The 20651-nt window shown below is 43.7% G+C and overlaps 1 protein-coding gene across 2 annotated transcripts in view; it reads right to left on the bottom strand.

Annotated features, from left to right (window-relative positions):
• Positions 1-447: 447 nt before the first annotated feature.
• LOC129855581 (DNA-binding protein RFX2-like) overlaps positions 448-20651 on the bottom strand; it is a 67329-nt gene continuing 47125 nt past the window's right edge. Inside the window, exons 5-18 of one of the 2 annotated variants that reach the window (XM_055923400.1) lie at positions 16902-17169; positions 13966-14040; positions 12545-12726; positions 12258-12377; positions 11787-11971; positions 11400-11518; positions 8597-8709; positions 8311-8462; positions 8109-8206; positions 7843-7992; positions 7471-7679; positions 3293-3446; positions 3058-3100; positions 448-2950 (exon numbers count right to left, since the gene is read on the bottom strand). In XM_055923400.1, the coding sequence (XP_055779375.1) occupies positions 2835-2950; positions 3058-3100; positions 3293-3446; positions 7471-7679; positions 7843-7992; positions 8109-8206; positions 8311-8462; positions 8597-8709; positions 11400-11518; positions 11787-11971; positions 12258-12377; positions 12545-12726; positions 13966-14040; positions 16902-17169 (1984 nt within the window). In that variant the 3' untranslated portion in view covers positions 448-2834. The remainder of the gene's footprint in view (positions 2951-3057; positions 3101-3292; positions 3447-7470; positions 7680-7842; positions 7993-8108; positions 8207-8310; positions 8463-8596; positions 8710-11399; positions 11519-11786; positions 11972-12257; positions 12378-12544; positions 12727-13965; positions 14041-16901; positions 17170-20651) is intronic. The other variant, XM_055923401.1, reaches the window with a different exon arrangement.

Below are 20651 nucleotides of genomic sequence, written 5' to 3'. Positions count from 1 at the left end.
GACCTGAAAGGATCAAGCTCGTTTTCGGACCTAGCCTTTTCTTTTTCAGCTCTGCATTGTACATGCAATCCTCACCCTTTCCCAGGGGACTGTACCCTTCTTTTTTTCTTGTATTGAATCTTGTTTGTTGTGTTTGCATTGTGTTCTGTGTGCCTTTTTATATCAGGAGTTTGAAAACTGGATGTAAGAAGTTGGTTTTATTGAAGAGAAAGAATATAAACATACTACTTACATAATGTCTTGGAACAGAATTTCCATGGAAACTTGAATTTAATGTAAATATAAGGAATATTTCTGCACATATAGACTGAATCATTGTGAGTGGTTACAGTATTAAACACTTCATTGGCCTGTAAGACTCATTGAAAAATGTTAGTAAAGCTGTTTTTCCAAAATATACACATTTCATTTGACTTTCTAATTAATAAATGAACGTGGCCAAAAACAGATGGTTTCCACCAATTTATTACACATTGATCAGTACAAAATACAGTTGAACTATGCAGTTTGTTACAGACTGTATGCCCTCAAGCTAGGTAAAGTGTAGTCAAGAATGTTTAAAAATACATAAAAATAAGGGTTCAATATACTTTTAAGAAGAACCAGATTTAGTTCAATAAAAAATAATCCTCAGCCAAAAGTCTAACAGCATTACAAAAAACATTAAAGTTCACATAGAAATTACTTTCCAAAGCACTTAAAAAGGCAAAGTACTGTGACAGGCACGAGTTACAAAGAGCTCAGGATTCTCAAGCTACTACAAACTCTGAGGGGGGGGGGAAGTAAAATTCAACCAAAAGTGTTTAAAAAAAAAGTCATGTCAATCAGTAATTAAATCAGTTATGTTTTCATAAATAGAAATGGAGATTCTCTCAATATGGACACATGACTGACGGTTAATTGGGCACTTACACCCCAAATATCAACATTGTTACAGTTAAATATTGTTGTGTTGACCATAAGACATAGAAAATGATCAAAACAAGACAACGTCTGCGTCACACACATACACACATCAGTCCCAGTCACTAAATAATCAAAGCACAAACAGTACAGTATGGGAAGAGAGAAATGATTGGGGAAAGACCAAGTGCTGGATTCAATCCGTATTGCGGAAGATCCGCGTTTAAAAATGTAAAGGTCATTTCAGTTTACCGTGAATGCAGTCTTTGAACGTTGCCTTTCAATTTCAATCTTCCACGATACCGGTGTGATCCAGCCCCATGTGAACACAAAGGCCATTAATAAACACATTTTCTACATCATATTAAGAAATATATTTATGTATGAATGTTTAACAGTTTGTTGGTTTCACACAATCAGTCCTTCTACAGTACAATTGTACGGCTATATAATATGTAATCATCTTTAGAGAAACCGGCTCGAGCCGTTTACACTTTCATATATCGAGCAATAAACTAAACATGGATCAGGATATTCTGAATATTTCCCCCTCCAATCAAAATGGAACGAGTCCATTTGAGTAACGGTACCATTAGGGGTGTGAGCCACACTATCTGAACTCAGAGCATCAGTTGAACTGAACAGATGCAATTAGGAGTTTCCTTTTAAGGGTTTTGGCTTCGGAGGTCCAACACTCTTTCACGTTTTGGTAAATACATACTATTTTACGTCCCTTAAGAAATTCGACATGGCCCAGTTTGGGCCAGACATACGGCTCCACAAAATGGATGCCAGACAGCTCCAGTTAACCCAGAAGGTAGATCATCATATATATATATATATATATATACATACAATCTGGTGGTTTCCTGAACACAGTCCACCACTCTCCTTTCAGTCCTTAAAACATCAATCTAAAGGTCTCATCAATATAGATGCAACTGGCTTGTCCTAGACTCTGGGGTGTGACATCTAGAAACCCCCAAAGTTCTAGAGTCATGGATCAATGAGACCAGCATTGTGTGCATCCTGAAATTGAGTTGATGCCAAACAGCATCATAGAATAGTTACAATTTGGATGAAAAGTGATATATATATATATATACATGGAGAAGGTTACTTGAGTATGGGGGAGTTAACAGTGGCTACTCTTTTATAGTTGCCTCATAAGAACAGAGCAGAGCATAGAAAAGGAGGTAACTAATCATCTCATACGGCCAGGGTGTTAGAGGTCCCTGCCATCCCATCAACTATGAGACTAGGGTATTTTTTTCTGCATCAGGCCCTACTGACAGAGCCACGGGAGTGGCCGCGCTGGTGGGAGAGGGACAAGTCCTTTGGGTCAGTTGGTTGCATCAATGTGCGTTGAGGCAACACGTATAGAATAATCCTATTACACCTACAGGTTTAAAGGTGCTTTAGAATGTCTGAGGTTCTGAAACAATACATTCATACTGCGGTAGAGGCACAGCTGAGGGAGGAGATAGACATCTGTAGTAGTGGTGGTTAAAGAGTTAGCATCTAAGGCACTGGAATTACACTATGGCACAGCTAATAAAGGATAAGAAACACACCACTCATACAAAGTTACATGTATCCAACATGGGTACTGCACAAAGTCATCCTTATTCACAGTTGCAAAACAGGAAAAAAACAAAGAAAATACATTTGAACTGTATACCCCTGTCAGGTCAAACCAGACCCCCTTGGTGAGCATTCATTGTTTTCCCTGGGATAAAGAGTCCCCCTTTAAATACACTAACTTGGAGGAGTGGTTGGGTAGGGGCTGAGCCTGCTGCTCTTCTCTATATACACTGAACAAACTCGCTGTGTAGCAGGCTGGGCTAGCGGCTCTTAGTGTGCTGACAGGACCAGGAGAGCCCAGAGCTTCAGCAGGGCTCCTGAGAGAGGGTCACGGGCCTCATCTGGTCTCAGATCTCTTGCAGCGAGTGGTTGATTTCGATCCTCTCCCTTTTCACAGCCGGCTCGTTGGGCCCTCGGCCCTCGTCACTGCCCATGTCACTCATGTCGTCTGAGAAGGACGGGTCTGAGATAGAAACAGAGGTTAACAAAAAGGTAAGGTCTAAATTTATACCACATTGAGACATAGGGGACAGCAAGTCAAACACTAGGAGCCAGGGAGAGTAGACCAACCTTTATCCATGAGCATGGGCAGCATTGAGTTTAGGTCACTGAACTGTGTTTCACAAGAAAGGAGAAATTGTATTAGTAATGGGCTAATACAGATTTACATGCTGTCAACAGGCCATTTACCTATAACCAGAAACTCACCATACAACCTGGTGTGCGATAAAATATGCATAATTATTACGCAGGAGTTCCACAGGATAGCTCAAGGAAACTGGTACATGAAAGGCTGCCCACTCACTTCTCCCATGACAGCGATGGGCGTCTCTCCGGTTGCCTGGGCGACGCGGTGCTCCACCAGGTAGAACATGTACTCGTCGTAGAGCAGCCTGATGAGATGGAAGGAGCCGAAACTAGCAGCACTACGCAGGGTCAGGTCCCTGATCACCATGGAGCTGGAGGAAAGGAGAAGGGGAGAGAGGGAGGAGGCAATCAGAGAGAAATTACATTAACACAGCCCCAATGAGCTTCAATCTGCCAAAGCCACATGAAGCTAACCACCACAATTCATCAGCCTGAAAATACTACCACACCTTAGTGAAAATGCATACTGTATATATACAGGTAACTGCCAAAATAAAGGAAACGCCAACATAAAGTGTCTGAATAGGGCGTTAGGACACCATGAGCCAGAACAGCTTCAACGCACCGTGGCATAGATTTTACAAGTGCAGGAACTCTATTGGAGGGATGTGACAATTCTTTCACGAGAAATACCATCATTTGGTGTGTTGTTGATGGAAAACGCTGTCTCATGCACCACTCCAGTGTAAAGTGTTCAATTGGGTTGAGATCTGGTGACTGAGACACATACCCTTTAAACCCCCTATGCTCCTTTGAGACCCCTCTTTCAAAGTCCCTGAGATCTCTTCTAGCCATGCTAGCCAAAATACTTTTTATACATGACCCTAAGCATGATGGGATGTTCATTGCTTAATTAACTTAGAACCAGAACTGTGTGGAAACAACTGCTTTCAAAAATACTTATTTTGGCAGTTACACACACACACACACACACACACACACACACACACACACACACACACACACACACACACACACACACACACACACACACACACACACACACACACACACACACAGAAAGTATTAAGACCCCTTGACTTTCCACATTTGTTACATTAAATGCATTGAAATTATGGATTAAATAAAATATTTTCCTCAGCAATCTACACACAATACCATTTAATGACAAAGTGAAAAGTTTAGCCCTTTGCTATGAGACTCGAAATTGAGCTCAGATACATCCTGTTTCCATTGAGCATCCATCTACAACTTGATTGGAGTCCACCTGTGGTAAATTCAATTGATTGGACATGATTTGGAAAGGCACACACCTGTCTATATAAGATCCCACAGTTGACAGTGCATGTCAGACCAAAAACCAAGCCATGAGGTCAAAGGAATTGTCCGTAGAGCTTCGAGACAGGATAGTGTCGAGGCAAAGATCTGGGGAAGGGTACCAAAACAATTCTGCAACATTGAAGGTCCCCAAGAACACAGTGGCCTCCATCATTCTTAAATGGAAGAAGTTTGGAACTACCAAGACTCTTCCTAGAGCTGGCCGCCTGGCCAAACTGAGCAATCGGGTGAGAAGGGCCTTGGTCAAGGAGGTGACCAAGAACCCGATGGTTACTCTGACAGAGCTCCATAGTTCCTCTGTGGAGATGGGAGAACCTTCCAGAAGGACAACCATCTCTCAAACAATCAGGCCTTAATGTTAGAGAGGCAGATGGAAGCAACTCCTCAGAGGCAGGGACTGGGAGGCTATTCAGGATCGAGGGAAAGATGAACGGAAACAAAGTACAGAGAGATCCTTGATGAAAACCTGCTCCAGAGCGCTCAGGACCTCAGACTGGGGCGAAGGTTCACCTTCCAACAGGACAAATACCTTAAGCACACAGCCAAGACAACGCAGGAGTGGCTTCGGGACAAGTCTCTAAATGTCCTTGAAGTAGCCCAGCCAGAGCCCGGACTTGAACTTGATTGAACATCTCTTGAGAGACCTGCAAATAGTTGTGCAGCGACGCTCTCCATCCAATTTGTCAGAGCTTGAGAGGATCTGCAGAGAAGAATGGGAGAAACTCCCCAAATACAGGTGTGCCAAGGTGTGAAAAGACTCAACGCTGTAATCGCTGCAAAAGGTGCTTCAACAAAGTACTGAGTAAAGGGTCTGAATACTTATGTAAATGTCTAAACCTGTTTTTGCTTTGTCATTATGGGGTATGGTGTGTAGATTGAGTGGGGAGGGGGGGGGGGGGGATTTCATCAATTTTAGAATAAGGCTGTAACGTAACAAAATGTGGAAAAAGTCAAGGGGTCTAAATACTTTCCGAAGGCACACAGTGGCCTCATACATACAGTACCACCCAAACGTTTGGACACCTACTCATTCAGGGGTTTTTCTTTATTTGTACTATTTTCTACATTGTAGAATAATAGTGAAGACATCAAAACTATGAAATAACACATATGGAATCATGTAGTAAACCCCAAAAAACTTTTTGCCATGATGACAGCTTTGCACACTCTTGACATTCTCTCAACCAGCTTTCTGAGGTAGTCACCTGGAATGCATTTCAATTAACAGGTATGCCTTGTTAAACATTAATTTGTGTAATTTCTTTCCTTCATGCAATCAGTTGTGTTGTGACAAGGTAGAGGTGGTATACAGAAGATAGCCCTATTTGGTAAAATACCAAGAACAGTTCAAATAAGGAAAGAGAAACGACAGTCCATCATTACTTTAAGACATGAAGGTCAGTCAATCACGAACATTTCAAGGACTTTGAAAATGTCTTACAGCGCAGTTGCAAAATCCATCAACTACTATGATGAAACTGGCTCTCATGAGGACCGCCACAGGAAAGGAAGACCCAGAGTTACCTCTGCTGCAGAGGATAAGTTCATTAGAGTTAACTGCACCTCAGATTGCAGCCCAAATAAATGCTTCACAGAGTTCAAGTAACAGACACATCTCAACTTCAACTGTTCAGAGGAGACTGCGTGAATCAGGCCTTCATGGTTGAATTGCTGCAAAGAAACCACTACTAAAGGACACCAATAAGAAGAGATTTGATTGGTCCAAGAAACACGAGCAAAGGACATTAGACCGTTGGAAATCTGGCCTTTGGTCTGATGAGTCCAAATGTGAGATTTTTTGTTCCAACCGCCGTGTCTTTGTGAGACGCACGGGTGAAGGGATGATCTCCACATGTGTATTTCCCACAGTAAAGCATGTAGGTGAAGGAGTGGTGGAGTGGGGTTGCTTTGCTGGTGACACTGATTTATTTAGAATTCAAGGCACAATTAACCAGCATGGCTACCACAGAAATCTGCAGCAATACACCATCTCAGACTGGTTTGCGCTTAGTGGGACAATCATTTGTTTTTCAACAGGATAATCACTGAAACACACTTCTAGGCTGTGTAAGGGCTATTTGACCACGAAGAAGAGTGATGGAGTGCTGCATCAGATGACCTGGCCTCCACAATCACCCGACCTCAACCCAATTGAGATGGTTTGGGATGAGTTGGACTGCAGAGTGAAGAAAAAGCAGCCAAGTGCTCAGCATATGTGGGAACTCCTTCAAGACTGTTGAAAAAGCATTTCAGGTGAAGCTGGTTGAGAATGCCAAAAGTGTGCAAAGCTGTCATCAAGGCAAAGGGTGGCTACTTTGAAGAATCTAAAATATATTTTGATTTGTTTAACACTTTTTTGGTTACTACATGATTCCATGTGTTACTTCGTAGTTTTGATGTCTTCACTGTTATTCTATAACATAGAAAATAGTAAAAATAAAGAAAACCCTTGAATGAGTAGGTGTGTCCAAACTTTGACTGGTACTGCACACACACACACACACACACACACACACACACACACACACACACACACACACACACACACACACACACACACACACACACACTGCTATTTCAGCCACACCCGTTGCTGACAGGTGTATAAAATCGAGCACACAGCCATGCAATCTCCAAAGACAAACACTGGCAGTAGAATGGCCTTACTGAAGAGCTCAGTGACTTTCAACGTGGCACCGTCATGGGATACCACCTTTCCAACAAGTTAGTTTGTCAAATTTCTGCCCGACCTCATTAATGCTCTAGTGGCTGAATGGAAGCAAGTCCCCGCAGCAATGTTCCAACATCTAGTGGAAAGCCTTCCCAGAAGAGTGGAGGCTGTTAAGGCAGCTAAAGGGAGGACCAACTCCATATTAATGCCCATGATTTTGGAATGAGATGTTCGACAAGCAGTTGTCCACGTACTTTTGGTCATGTAGTGTATCTATCTTTTGAGACTGATCCATCTATCAACATTATCTATCGAGGTCTGTCTGTCTATCGAGGTCTGTCTGTCTGTCTAGATAGGGTCCATACCTGTAGAAGGACCACTTCAGCAGGAACTGTCTTGCAGCCCTGGGGAAGCTGGTGCTGCCCTCGTGGGGCTTGAGCACCTGGTTGACCACGTTGTCCAGCCAGGCGGCCCACTGGTCCAGAGAGCTCTGCTGCTGCAAGGTCACCTTGAAGTCCTGCTCCAGCCGCTGGACCACAGTCTCGTCACACTGGCATACCCACGACGCCTGCTCCTGTAGACCAACAACACACACCCCCCAAGTCTGAGAGGATTTACAAGGTACAGGTACAAACAGAAAGGCATGCACACATGGACACACACACACACACGCACAGTGGGAAGAAAACACTTCCAACAAAGATGTACCCAAGGAATTATTAGTTCCATGGTCCTACCTGTACGTTGGCGAAGTCGACGCGGTTGAGGTCGCTGAGCATCTGATTGATCTGTGAGGTGTTCTGCAGCACGGCGCGGGCCGCCTGGGCCAGGTGGTTCAGAGAGGTGTACCGACGCAAGGTCTGAGCAAATGCACTCACCACCGCTGCCTACAGCACATACAAGAGATGGTTAACTTCACCTGGGAATGTATCGCGTGTAATGTATATCTGCGAGTTCAGCTGTCTGCAGAAAGACTAAGAGGGTGTTGGAAGGTGTTTTGTACCTTGGTGCGTACAATCTCATTGGGAAAGTCGCTCATGGCTGTGGTCAGCCAGCCCTCCAGACTCTTGGCAAAGTTGCGAATGGCCTGAGTGAGAGTACCTGCAATAAAAAAAAAATCAGCTGGGATAAATATAATACATTGAGTGCGATAATGATAATGTTATTATAATGTAGTAATGCTGAAGGTAGGGAGGTGTACTGACTGGGGACAGGGCGTAACACGTCAGGGATGAGGATCTCCACCAGGGCCTGGTACAGGATATGGTCACAGCTCCTCATCCACAGCTTGACAGGCTCATACTTGCACAGAGCCATCAGCTTCTCCCTTGGGATCACGCCCTCCATGTCCTCATCACTGTACACACACACAAAAATCACTAAAAGCACAGTTTTCAATCACAGAAAACATACATGCATATAAAGCGTGAAAGCAAATATGACATTTTTTCCTAATTCAAATATTACTTTCTCAATCCTCTGTTGTCTGACCTGTTGGGGATGGTGATGGTTACGTCACTAGATGGCGCTGTTGAATACCAGAAGGTCTGCCACAGCTTCTCAATGTAGTGGAACTGGAGGTTCATCACCACATCCAGAGTAGCCTACGGGGGAGAGGAGGAGGAGGGGAGACGGGAAGGACAAAACACAGAGCTGAGCCATGGCAACCAGACACACAACAAAGTTTCTCTGCAGTAGCCTCCCGACTGGTTAGAGGCTGAGTCCAAGCTAAACGCTGCCTTCCTTCCAACCCATTGATCCCAAATCAGAACAGATAATATTTGAGTGATATTTACTAGGAATTCAACTGTAACATGGCTTTAACAGGGACTATAGTGTGTGCTGTAAGTGTGTAGCTCCCTGCAATATTGGGCAGCCTCAACTCCACACGGCTTCCTCATTCCCGTTTGAACTCTCACATACCGAGTTCTGAGCATGTGCTACACACTATAATCAACACGCCAATCAAATCTCCACATGACAGATTTACTATACTAAAGATTTACCAACTCACTATACAATTTTCCAGTAACATTATGGGCTAATTATGGGCAGGACATGCTCCCAGTCTCCAGTTACAGCCCGGCACAGTATAGGCTTTCCTTCAATCACATGATATGTTTTTGCTTCCTCTCCAAGGATCACTATGGTAACTGTGTTTACCGTTGCTCTGGGCAACAGCTTAAACACTAAACTCCAAAACAAAAAGAAGAATTCCCCTGCCCCTACAAACAAGCGTTTTGCCTCCCCAGTTTCGACACACAGGAAAAACAGCATGCTTTAGAAACTATGGCTAGAGTGAGAGAGAAAAGGGAGAGGGAGAGAAAAGAATGACAGATGACTGAGGTTCCTTAACACTGCCCCCACACACATACACTTCTTTATGTGGTTTTACCTGATTTATTCATTTCCTTCCGCGCTGGAGTTTTTTTTGCTCATTTTTTCATTCAACTCAACAAAAGCATGCTTAATTGGTGTGTCTGATAGCAGGATATTTGGTTCTTATCAATAACTGTGACATATAATAATAAATGCATGTATGGGCGCCAAAGTGAATGAATATGAATGTGTATAGAGGTAATTAATGCTTTGCTTGTATGAAACAAAATGTTCCGACCATAAGGTGCTACAGAGGGTAGTGAGTACGGCCCAGTACATCACTGGGGCAAAGCGTCCTGCCATCCAGGACCTACAGTGCCCTCAGAAAGTATTCAGACCCTTTGACTTTTTCCACATTTTGTTACGTTACAGCGTAACAATATTCTAAAATTGCTTAAATAAAAAAAATATCCTCAGCAATCTACACACAATACCCCATAATAACAAAGCGAAAACAGGTTTATAAATGTTTGCTAATTTCTTTAAAAAATATATTTTAAAAATACCTTATTTACATAGGTATTCAGACCCTTTGCTAGGACAATTACCACAGGTGGACTCCAATCAAGTTGTAGAAACATCTCAAGGATGATCAATGGAAACAGTATGCACCGGAGTTCAATTTCAAGTCTCATAGCAAAAGATCTGAATACCTATGTAAATAAGGTATTTCTGTTTAAAATGTTTAATAAATTTGCAAAAATGTATAAAAACCTGTTTTCACTTTGTCATTATGGGGTATTATATGTGTGGATTTCTGATGATTTTGTTTTATTTAATGCATTTTAGAATAAGGCTGTAACGTAACAAAATCTGGAAAAAGTCCAGGGTTCTGAATACTTTCCGAAGGCACTGTACATGTACAAATTACCTCGACTAACCTGTACCCCCACACATTGAGTCGGTATCGGTACCCCATGTATATAGCCTTTTTACTTTTGTTTATTTAGTAAATGTGTTCTTAACTCCATTTCTTGAACTGCATAGTTGGTTAAGGGCTTGTAAGTAAACATTTCACGGTAAGTTCTACACCTGTCTGCATCGGCGCATGTGACAAATAAAATGTGATTTAATTTGAAACAGAAAATCTACAGTTGTATTTCTACTGAAAGCAGCGTGAGGAATAAGTTATTCCTGGACCTTCACCTTGATTTGTCCTTTGTATGCTTGTTACCTTTATTTTAAATAGTACATTTCATTTACCATCAATAATCCTCCTAGTATAAAGTTAACAGATGGTTGTTTGCTCACAAAGAGAAAAGCGCATAAACATTAAACACACAGAAACACACATAGAGCTGTGAGAGTGACAGAAATGCGCCGGCCAGACAAAGGTAGGAGCCCATGTGCCTGTCCAATGACCAGGCAACACAAAGGCCCACGGGGAGGCGAGCACAAAAAGACACCAAGATGTCCGCCCAGCGCGCTGAAAGGTTAATTGGCATGTCTTGAAAGCTGAGCTGAGATGAAAGGAGGCTGGAACAAAAGGAGCGTGGTGTGGCTGGACAGAGGGAGGCCACGGATAATATGATAAACCCACGGCTTCAGTGCTTTAATTAAGCTTTTCAGGGCACCTCTCCCTTTCGGTCTCTCCTTCTCTCTCTATAGCTTGGAAAGTCCTGCAAAAATGTACATTACACATTTCACCCCCTCCCTCATCACTGTATCCCATCCAGGGAGTTGGTATTCTCTTCGGTCACATTCAACAGTAACTAAGGATGTGTTCTAGCACCAGCTCTGAAATGTCTTTTCCCCCATACATAATTTCATCAAATTTGCAGTGCCGTCGACTAGGACAGGATACCTGTTGAGGGCTGCAGTCTAATCGCTCTCTCTGGCAGCGCGTGTTGCACCAAACCAGACCACACCAGAGCAGTGCAGAGTTTGCAGCTAGTTGGCGCTGCGTCGCACATACCTCACAGTGGTCCCTGTACAGGTTCTGCAGCTTCTTCACATCATTTATGTTGATACGCTCGGGGAGGGGCTGGGTGCCGAGGTCAGGGGTGGGGAACGGGGGCAGGACATGTGACACATCTGCGGACACGATGACACACGGTCAAATCCCAAACAACAACAGAGGTGTTTAATAATAATAATGTTAAGTGACATAATTACATTTTGCATCCAGTGATTAAACTGGGCTGGCCCTACCCTAGGCTACCATGCAAGCAGTCTAAAAGCCTTTTATCATGACTGTTTTATCCTCAGTGTTCACAAACTATGGAATTAATGCGAGCTCTGTTTTGGTACAGGGGACCTGATGGTCTCTCAGTGTTACAGTGTGGCCAGCGGAGCTTCTTACCAATGTACTGCTGGTGGTGCTGGCTCTGGGCTGCCACAGACTGCTCTGGGGTGCTGGCTGAGTGCTGGGAGCCTCCTGACAGGCTGTCTCCCATGCCATCCACCTTCTGGAGGGGCTTGAACCTGCGGAAAGGGGAGAGGGCAGCACAGCTATATTGGGTGGGGCTGGGAAGAACTAAAGGATGACTGGGAGAGGAGAGGAAGCACAAACGAGGAGAGGAGAGAGTGGAGAATAAAGGCAGGTGTGAGGTTAAATAAACCATGTATCTGAAATGAGGACGAGTGCACCACTTCACTCCATTACAGAGAAGCATTTCAAAATCCACTAAAGTCATTTGGGCAGAGGCAGGGGGGACATGAAGTCAAATGTTCAAAGAATATCAAAAGGAACTGGATTAAAGCTTTGTCAGACAGTATGGACAGATGAGAGAGAAAGAGAGAAGAGGTGGAGGATGTGAGCGGGAGGGTTCACCTCTGTTTCTGGTGCATGGGTTGCTGTCTCATGGCCATGTACTGAGAGTCCTCTTGCAGTCTGTTGAGTGGTGAGTCTGGCTTCAGCCTGATGCCATAGTAGTGGTACTTGGAGTTGCCCCTGGAACAAACAGGAACATGGGGGGTTAATAAGGAAATTGTAATCAGCTTCGTAATCTGTTTTATCATCATCAGAATAAATCCTCACTATCAGCATCATCAATCAATCTTTCTAATCTATCATTAACATTATCCTACACCTGCCCATCATTACCATCACGGACATACCTAGTGCCGAGGCGGCGGGTCCTGAGGCCCATGAAGACCGAGCGGATGAGTTTCCCGAAGGAGGCAGCGTTGACCGGGTCCAGTTTCTGCTCCTGACAATGGCGCAGGTAGTGGTTGTAGAGGGAGCTCCGGGGCAGGCTCACCCCCTCCGCTGTCTCATAGTTATCCAGCAGCCACTGCAGCTACACCCACACACACAGCACAGAGACACACCGTCAGTCACCTACTGGACACCTACTGCTGCACTCTGATCCTCACAGTACCTCAGAGGAGGCTGGTGGGAGGAGCTATAGGAGGACAGGCTCATTGTAATAGCTGGAATGGAATAAATGTAACGGTATCAAACATCAAAAATATTGAAACCACTCGTTTGCCTCCGTTCCATTAATTCCATTCCAGCTATTACAATGAGCACGTCCTCCTATAGCTCCTCCCACGAGCCTCCTCTGCAGTACCTCCATCCTGCAGCTGTCTGCCCAAGGAGAGGGAGAGCACTGCCTTCTATTATCACATCAAAGGACAGCAGAAACACACACACACACATTTAGTGAGTTTAAACATGAGGGTGAGAATTTAGATTTTGGCTTAAAACTGTCAGGGGGGGGTGAATTAGTGTATTTGATGTGATAATTGCTCCTTCATTGCCTCATCAGAAGACCACATATTATACCTGTTCACTAGAGCAATATAGAACTCTGCTCACCCCTATTCTCCAATAGAAAGGACTTCCCTGTCTGTGTGGCTGGTGATTGGTGGAGAGGTAAAGGGAAGATGATCGCCAGTTGGAATATAAATAAATACAAGCTGTGGGGATGGATATTTTTCTCCATTAACAGGTTGGCCAGACTGAGTGTGGCAGACACAGCATCAAGTGGACTAGAGACTTGATGACAATAATATGACTGTCAGGAGCTGCTTGATGATTTAGAGATTCTAGATAGGTGACCAAGGGTTAAGACCGGGAATGGAGAAGAACCCCCTAGCGTCCAATGAAATAGCTGGTTTGAATGGCAGCTCTGGTAAAGTAGTGGTTGAAAAGGAGGGAGGGTGTTGTGTGGATATAACAATCACATAGCGGACATGATGTGGAGGATGGGGAATCTGAAAACGCAAGAGGTTAAATATGCATAGCTTTTGTCAAGACATGGCCAAGGCAAGCCCAGCCAGCAGCAAGTCCCACAATCAACAAGTTGTGGTTGAGCAACAAGCGGCAGCAGATGCAAGGAAAGTCTATGGTCAGACGACAATGTAGTGTTTTATGCCACAGCACCGTGAGGCTAGCATTAGCAGAAGTCTGTCAGTATGTTCCCTTCAGCAGTAAGAGAAGATATCTCAGTGACAAGTGGTAGTGTAGCCCACAGCCAGGGAGACAAAGGCGGGCCTTTCTAGTCCTTTTCAAAGAAAGTTCCTGTTTGACTTACATGGCTGTTGAGCAGGCTGCTTTTGTGAGTTGCAATCCCTTCAGACTTTTGGAGGTTTTCAATCGCCATTTCAAGCTAAAGAAAAAAAAGGAGCATGCAAAAAAATAATTAAAAACGGGAGGAAGCAAAAAAGGAGGGAAACGAAAAAGAGAGGGAGAGAGGAGTTGAGGTGAAGGGGGGTAGACAGAGAAAACAAAATCACAAAACAGAAAGGAAATAAGACGGTTAGCTGCAGCCAGATCTCTACATTTCTATTACACTCAGTCAGTCTTGCGACCAAATTCATTATTGGCTGACAAAAGCATGCAAATGAGGGGGACTCAAGGGGTTAAGCTGCTGACTGAAGGCCTTCCTGGTTTGACACTATGCAAATGCACTCCGCAAACAGGGCCACGTCACACCATGCACAGTGACAATGAGTCAACAAATTCCACCTTTACCCCAAAATAATCATCACACAATGCAAAACATGACCAGTTATATGGAATGGTCGGTCACTGTTGCAACCGATTCAAGACAAGGACCGACTGGCCTAATACAAAACACATCTTACAGGAGATATAGATTTCCATATCATCCCCCTCTGTTCTTTCCGTTTGTTTTCCCAAAGGAACCATTTCAATGAATTTACCAGATCATTTAGATATTTTCTGCGCTATCATGGACTAGAGAAAATAGAGAGAAGATAAACTAGCGGGCATAGTGAATGATAAAACCTGGGACTGGGCTTGCTTTAAAGGGGGGGGGGGGGGGGAAGACACCCACAGAAAGATGCGTGGTACAGTGGCCAAACTTGAGAAGAAAAAGAGCAGGCATCGTTCCAAGGCCTTAAAAAGTCTCCCAAGGGCTGTTGGCCAAATGGTAATGAGGCCGAGGGGTTGCTTTGTTTCGCAGGGCGCTCAAGTGCCTGTGAAAAACTCCAAAACAAGGCAGCACTGAATTATTTAAGCCAGCCTGCGCCCTGCTTCCCCTGTCCTGCTCTTCCCGTAACGCCATGGGGCACTGGGGAGGTTGAGGCCCACCCCATACTCAGGTTTCCCTGAGGCTCAGCCGATAGGCCAGGCAAGCAGGTGTGATGACAGTCACGCCAGCGTGCGTCACAGCCACGGCAGCGTAAGGCAGGGCAATTTGTCTGCTAGGGCAGAGCAATTTGTTTGTTGGTGTAACTAATCATTTAGACACGCTTCATATACTGTAGGATACTTTAATCCGTACACGGCTTAAAAAGCTGTTTAGTAAAGGCAACCATAAACAATCCCTCGTATATGTAATGATTTGGAATTACTGACTCTCCGACATGGGCATTCATTTCTCAACTGTTGGTGCCTCTACTACAGTCGAAGTCGGAAGTATACATACACTTTGGTTGAAGTCATTAAAACCCGTTTTTCAACCTCTCCACAAATTTCTTGTTAACAAACTATAGTTTTGGCAAGTCGGTTAGGACATTACTTTGTGCATGACACAAGTAATTTTCCCAACAATTGTATAGACAGATTATTTCACTTCTAATTCACTGTATCACAATTCCAGTGGGTAAGACGTTTACATACACTAAGTTGACAGTGCCTTTAAACAGCTTGGAAAATTCCAGAAAATTATCATGGCTTTGGAAGCTTCTGACATCATTTGAGTCAATTGGAGGTGTACCTGTGGATGTATTTCAAGGCCTACCTTCAAACTCATTGCCTCTTTGCTTGACCACACAAGTCTGGCTCTTCCTTGGGAGCAATTCCCAAACGCTTGAAGGTACCACGTTCATCTGTACAAACAATAGTACGCAAGTACAGCAAAGGACCTAGTACAGCAAAGGACCTTGTGAAGATGCTGGAGGAAGCAGGTACAAAAGTATCTATATCCACAGTAAAAAGAGTCCTATATCGACAACCTGAAAGGCCGCTCAACAAGGAAGAAGCCACTGCTCCAAAACCGCCATAAAAAGGCCAGACTACGGTTTGCAGCTGCACATGGAGTCAAAGATCGTACTTTTTGGAGAAATGTCCTCTGGTCTGATGAAACAAAAATAGAACTGTTTGGCCATAATGACCATCGTTATGTTTGGAGGAAAAAGGCGGGAGGCTTGCAAGCTGAAGAACACCATCCCAACCGTGAAACACAGGGGTGGCAGCATCATGTCGTGGGGGTGCTTTGCTGCAGGAGGGACTGGTGCACTTCACAAAATAGATGGTATCATGAGGATGGAAATAATGTGGATATATTGAAACAACATCTCAAGACATCAGTCAGGAAATTAAAGATTGGTCGCAAATGGGTCTTCCAAATGGACAATTACCCCAAGCATGCTTCCAAAGGACAACAAAGTCAAGGTATTGAAGTGGCCATCACAAAGCCCTGACCTCAATCCCATTGAAAATTTGTGGGCAGAACTGAAAAAGCATGTGCGAGCAAGGAGGCCTATAAACCTGACTCAGATACACCAGCTCTGTCAGGAAGAATGGGACAAAATTCACCCAACTTATTGTGGGAAGCTTGTGCAAGGCTACCCGAAACAGTTGACCCAAGTTAAACAATTTAAAGGCAATGCTACCAAATACTAATTGAGTGTATGTAAACTTCTGACCCACTGGAAATGTGATGAAAGAAATAAAAGCTGAAATAAATCACTCTCCACTATTATTCTGACATTTCACATTCTTAAAATAAAGTGGTGATCCTAACTGACCTAAGACAGGGAATTTTTACTGTGATTAAATGTCAGGAATTGTGAAAAAATTAGTTTAAATATATTTGGCTAAGGTGTATGTAAACTTCCGACTTCAACTATATACCATAATGTTTGATGGACTTATGTAGTCATATCACAATCATGTCACTGACAAACCTACTGGACTGGAAACATTCTCCCTACTAAATTCCTAAGTCCTAACAAACAGCAAACAAGGACAGAGTATATGTAACCCATCCAAGGTGCTCACCATAGCGGAGGAGGAGCGGGAAGAGTGTGAGGCATGGTGGCGACCCCCATCCATGCCCCCGCCGTGGATCAGGTAGGTGCCGCCACCGGAGATGACCTGACTACCGCCCACATCCATGGCGATGCCCACCATACCGTGGGGCGGCCCGCCGCCGGCCGAGGAGACCACCGTGGTGACCTGGGCACCCCCACCCTGAGAGTCAAAGTAGGCTCCTCCACTACCTTGCCCATACAGCTGGGCCTCGGGGTTATAGGAGTAGGCTGTCCGGCTGGGGAGAGAGGTGCTATAACGTAAAGGTATGACCTCAGATCTATACAGAGTGAAATATGAATCACATACTGTAACATTGCATCACTTAGCTTATGTTCCTATTATAGTATTACCCATTGGGTTGCAAAGAGAGGGTACAGTGCTTTGACTTTTTCCACATTTTATTGTGTTAGACAGAAAATGAAATAGCTTAAATTAAAAATTTGGGGGTCACTGGTCTACATACAATACCCTATAATATAAAAGTGGAATGATGTTTTTCGTTTTTTTTTTTTTTTTTTTTAACAAATGATTTCAAACTGAAAATCTGAAATGTCTTGAGTCAATAAGTATTCAAGCCCTTTGTTATGGCAAGCCTAAAGAAGTTCAGGAGTAGAAATGTGCTTAACATGACACATAAGTTGCAATCATAGTGTTGAACATGATTTTAGAATGACTACCTCATCTCTGTTCCCCACACATACAATTATCTGTAAGGTAACTCAGTCAAGTGGGGAATTTCAAAACACAGATTCATCAAAGACCAGGGAGGTTTTCCAATGCCTCACAAAGAAGGGCACCTATTGGTAGATGGGTATAAAAAAAGCAGACATTGAATATCCCTTTAAGCATGGTGAAGTTATTAATTACACTTTGGATTGTGTATCAATACACCCAGTCACTACAAAGATACAGGTGTCCTTCCTAACTCAGCTGCCGGAGAGGAAGGTAACCGCTCAGGGATTTCAACATGAGGCCAATGGTGACGTTAAAACAGGTACAGTGTTTAATGGTTGGGATAGGAGAAAAGTGAGGCTGGATCAACAACATTGTATTTATTCCACAATACTAACTTATCTGACAGAGTGAAAAGAAGGAAGCCTGTACAGAATAAAAATATTTAAAAACATGCATCCTATTTGCAACAAGGCACTAAAGTAATACTGCAAAAGATTGTTGTCTTGGCTGTGTGCTTAGGGTCGTTGTCCTGTTGGAAGGTGTACGTTCACCCCGGTCTGAGGTCCTGAGCAGGGGTCTCTCTGTACTTTGCTCCATTCATCTTTTCCTCGATCCTGACCAGTCTCCCAGTCCCTGCCACTGAAAAACATCCCAACAACATGATGCTACAACCACCATGCTTCACCGTAGGGATGGTGCAAGGTTTCCTCCAGACGTGACGCTTGGCATTCACCTCCCTGACCAAGGCCCTACTCCACCAATTGCTCAGTTTGGCCAGGCGGCCAGCTCTAGGAAGAGTCTTGGTGGTTCCAAACATCTTCCATTTAAGAATTATTTTTTTGGTACTCTTCCCCAGATCTGTGCATCGACAGAGTCATATCTTGGAGGTCTACGGACAATTCCTTCGACCTCATGGCGTCTACCTCACGCACTGTCAACTGTGGGACCTTATACACAGTCGTGGCCAAACGTTTTGAGAATGAAAATGTATATTTGTGTCACAAAGTCTGCTGCCTCAGTTTGTATGATGGCAATTTGCATATGCTCCAGAATGTTATGAAGAGTGATCAGATGAATTGCAATTAATTGCAAAGTCCCTCTTTGCCATGCAAATGAACTGAATCCTCCAAAAACATTTCCACTGCATTTCAGCCCTTCCACAAAAGGACCAGCTGACATCATGTCAGTGATTCTCTCGTTAACACAGGTGTGAGTGTTGACGAGGACAAGGCTGGAGATCACTCGCTCATGCTGAATTGAGTTCGAATAACCGACTGGAAGCTTCAAAAGGAGGGTGGTGCTTGGAATCATTGTTCTTCCTCTGTCAACCATGGTTACCTGCAAGGAAACACGTGCCGTCATCATTGCTTTGCACAAAAAGGGCTTCACAGGCAAGGATATTGCTGCCAATAAGATTGCACCTAAATCAAGCATTTATCGGATCATCAAGAACTTCAAGGAGAGCGGTTCAATTGTTATGAAGAAGGCTTCAGGGCGCCCAAGAAAGTCCAGCAAGCGCTAAGACCGTCTCCTAAAGTTGATTCAGCTGCCGGATCGGGGCACCACCCGTACAGAGCTTGCTCAGGAATGGCAGCAGGCAGGTGTGAGTGCATCTGCACGCACAGTGAGGCGAAGACTTTTGGAGGATGGCCTGGTGTCAAGAAGGGCAGCAAAGAAGCCACTTCTCTCCAGGAAAAACATCAGGGACAGACTGATATTCTGCAAAAGGTACAGGGATTGGACTGCTGAGGATTGGGGTAAAGTAATTTTCTCCCTTTCCGATTGTTTGGGGCATCTGGAAAAAAGCTTGTCCGGAGAAGACAAGGTGAGCGCTACCATCAGTCCTGTGTCATGCCAACAGTAAAGCAACCTGAGACCATGCATGTGTGGGGTTGCTTCTCAGCCAAGGGAGTGGGCTCACTCACAATTTTGCCTACGAACACAGCCATGAATAAAGAATGGTACCAACACATCCTCCGAGAGCAACTTCTCCCAACCATCCAGGAACAGTTTGGTGACGAACAATGCATTTTCCAGCATGATGGAGCACCTTGCTATAAGACAAAAGTGATAACTAAGTGGCTCAGGTAACAAAACATTGATATTTTGCGTCCATGGCCAGGAAACTCCCCAGACCTTAATCCCATTGAGAACTTGTGGTCAATCCTCAAGAGGCAAACAAAAACGCACATATTCTGACAAACTCCAAGCATTGATTATGCAAGAATGGGCTGCCATCAGTCAGGATGTGGCACAGAAGTTAACTGACAGCATGCCAGGGCGGATTGCAGAGGTCTTGAAAAAGAAGGGTCAACACTGCAAATATTAACTATGCATCAATTTCATGTAATTGTCAATAAAAGCCTTTGACACTTATGAAATGCTTGTAATTATACTTCAGTATTCCATAGTAACATCTGACAAAAATATCTAAAGACACTGAAGCAGCAAGCTTTGAAAATGTATATTTGTGTCATTCTCGAAACTTTTGGCCATGACTGTAGACAGGTGTGTTCCTTTTCAAATCATGTCCAATTAATTGAATTTACCAAAGGTGGACTCAATCAAGCTGTAAAAACACCTCAAGGATGATCAATGGAAACAGGATGCACCTGAGCTCAATTTCAAGTGTCCTAGCAAAGGATCTGAATACTTATGTAAATAACCTGTTTTTGCTTTGTCATTATGGGGTATTGTGTGTAGATTGATGAGGGAAAAAACAATTGAATCCATTTTTGAATAAGGCTGTAACGTAACAAAATGTGTAAAAAGTCTGAATACTTGCCGAATGCACTGTATGCGTCAGCCTACTAATTATACAAATAGGCCCTATTATATTTAAAAATTAAAATTCAATTCGCTAGCCTACTTTGTAGGCCGCATGTGCTGCCCCAGAATCGCATGTTCTCTTCTGCTTTCATGGTATGAACGATGTGCGTAATTCCAGTCCATATAATACAGTACAAATACAGTAATACAGTTCACACTCGAAAATATTAGTCTACAGGAACTAGATTAATTTATTTACCCAAGAGAGCATAT

This window comes from Salvelinus fontinalis, chromosome 5 (assembly GCF_029448725.1).
Source record: "Salvelinus fontinalis isolate EN_2023a chromosome 5, ASM2944872v1, whole genome shotgun sequence".
Classification (NCBI taxonomy): Eukaryota; Metazoa; Chordata; class Actinopteri; order Salmoniformes; family Salmonidae; genus Salvelinus; species Salvelinus fontinalis.
This window is presented reverse-complemented; position numbering and strand designations above follow the sequence as displayed.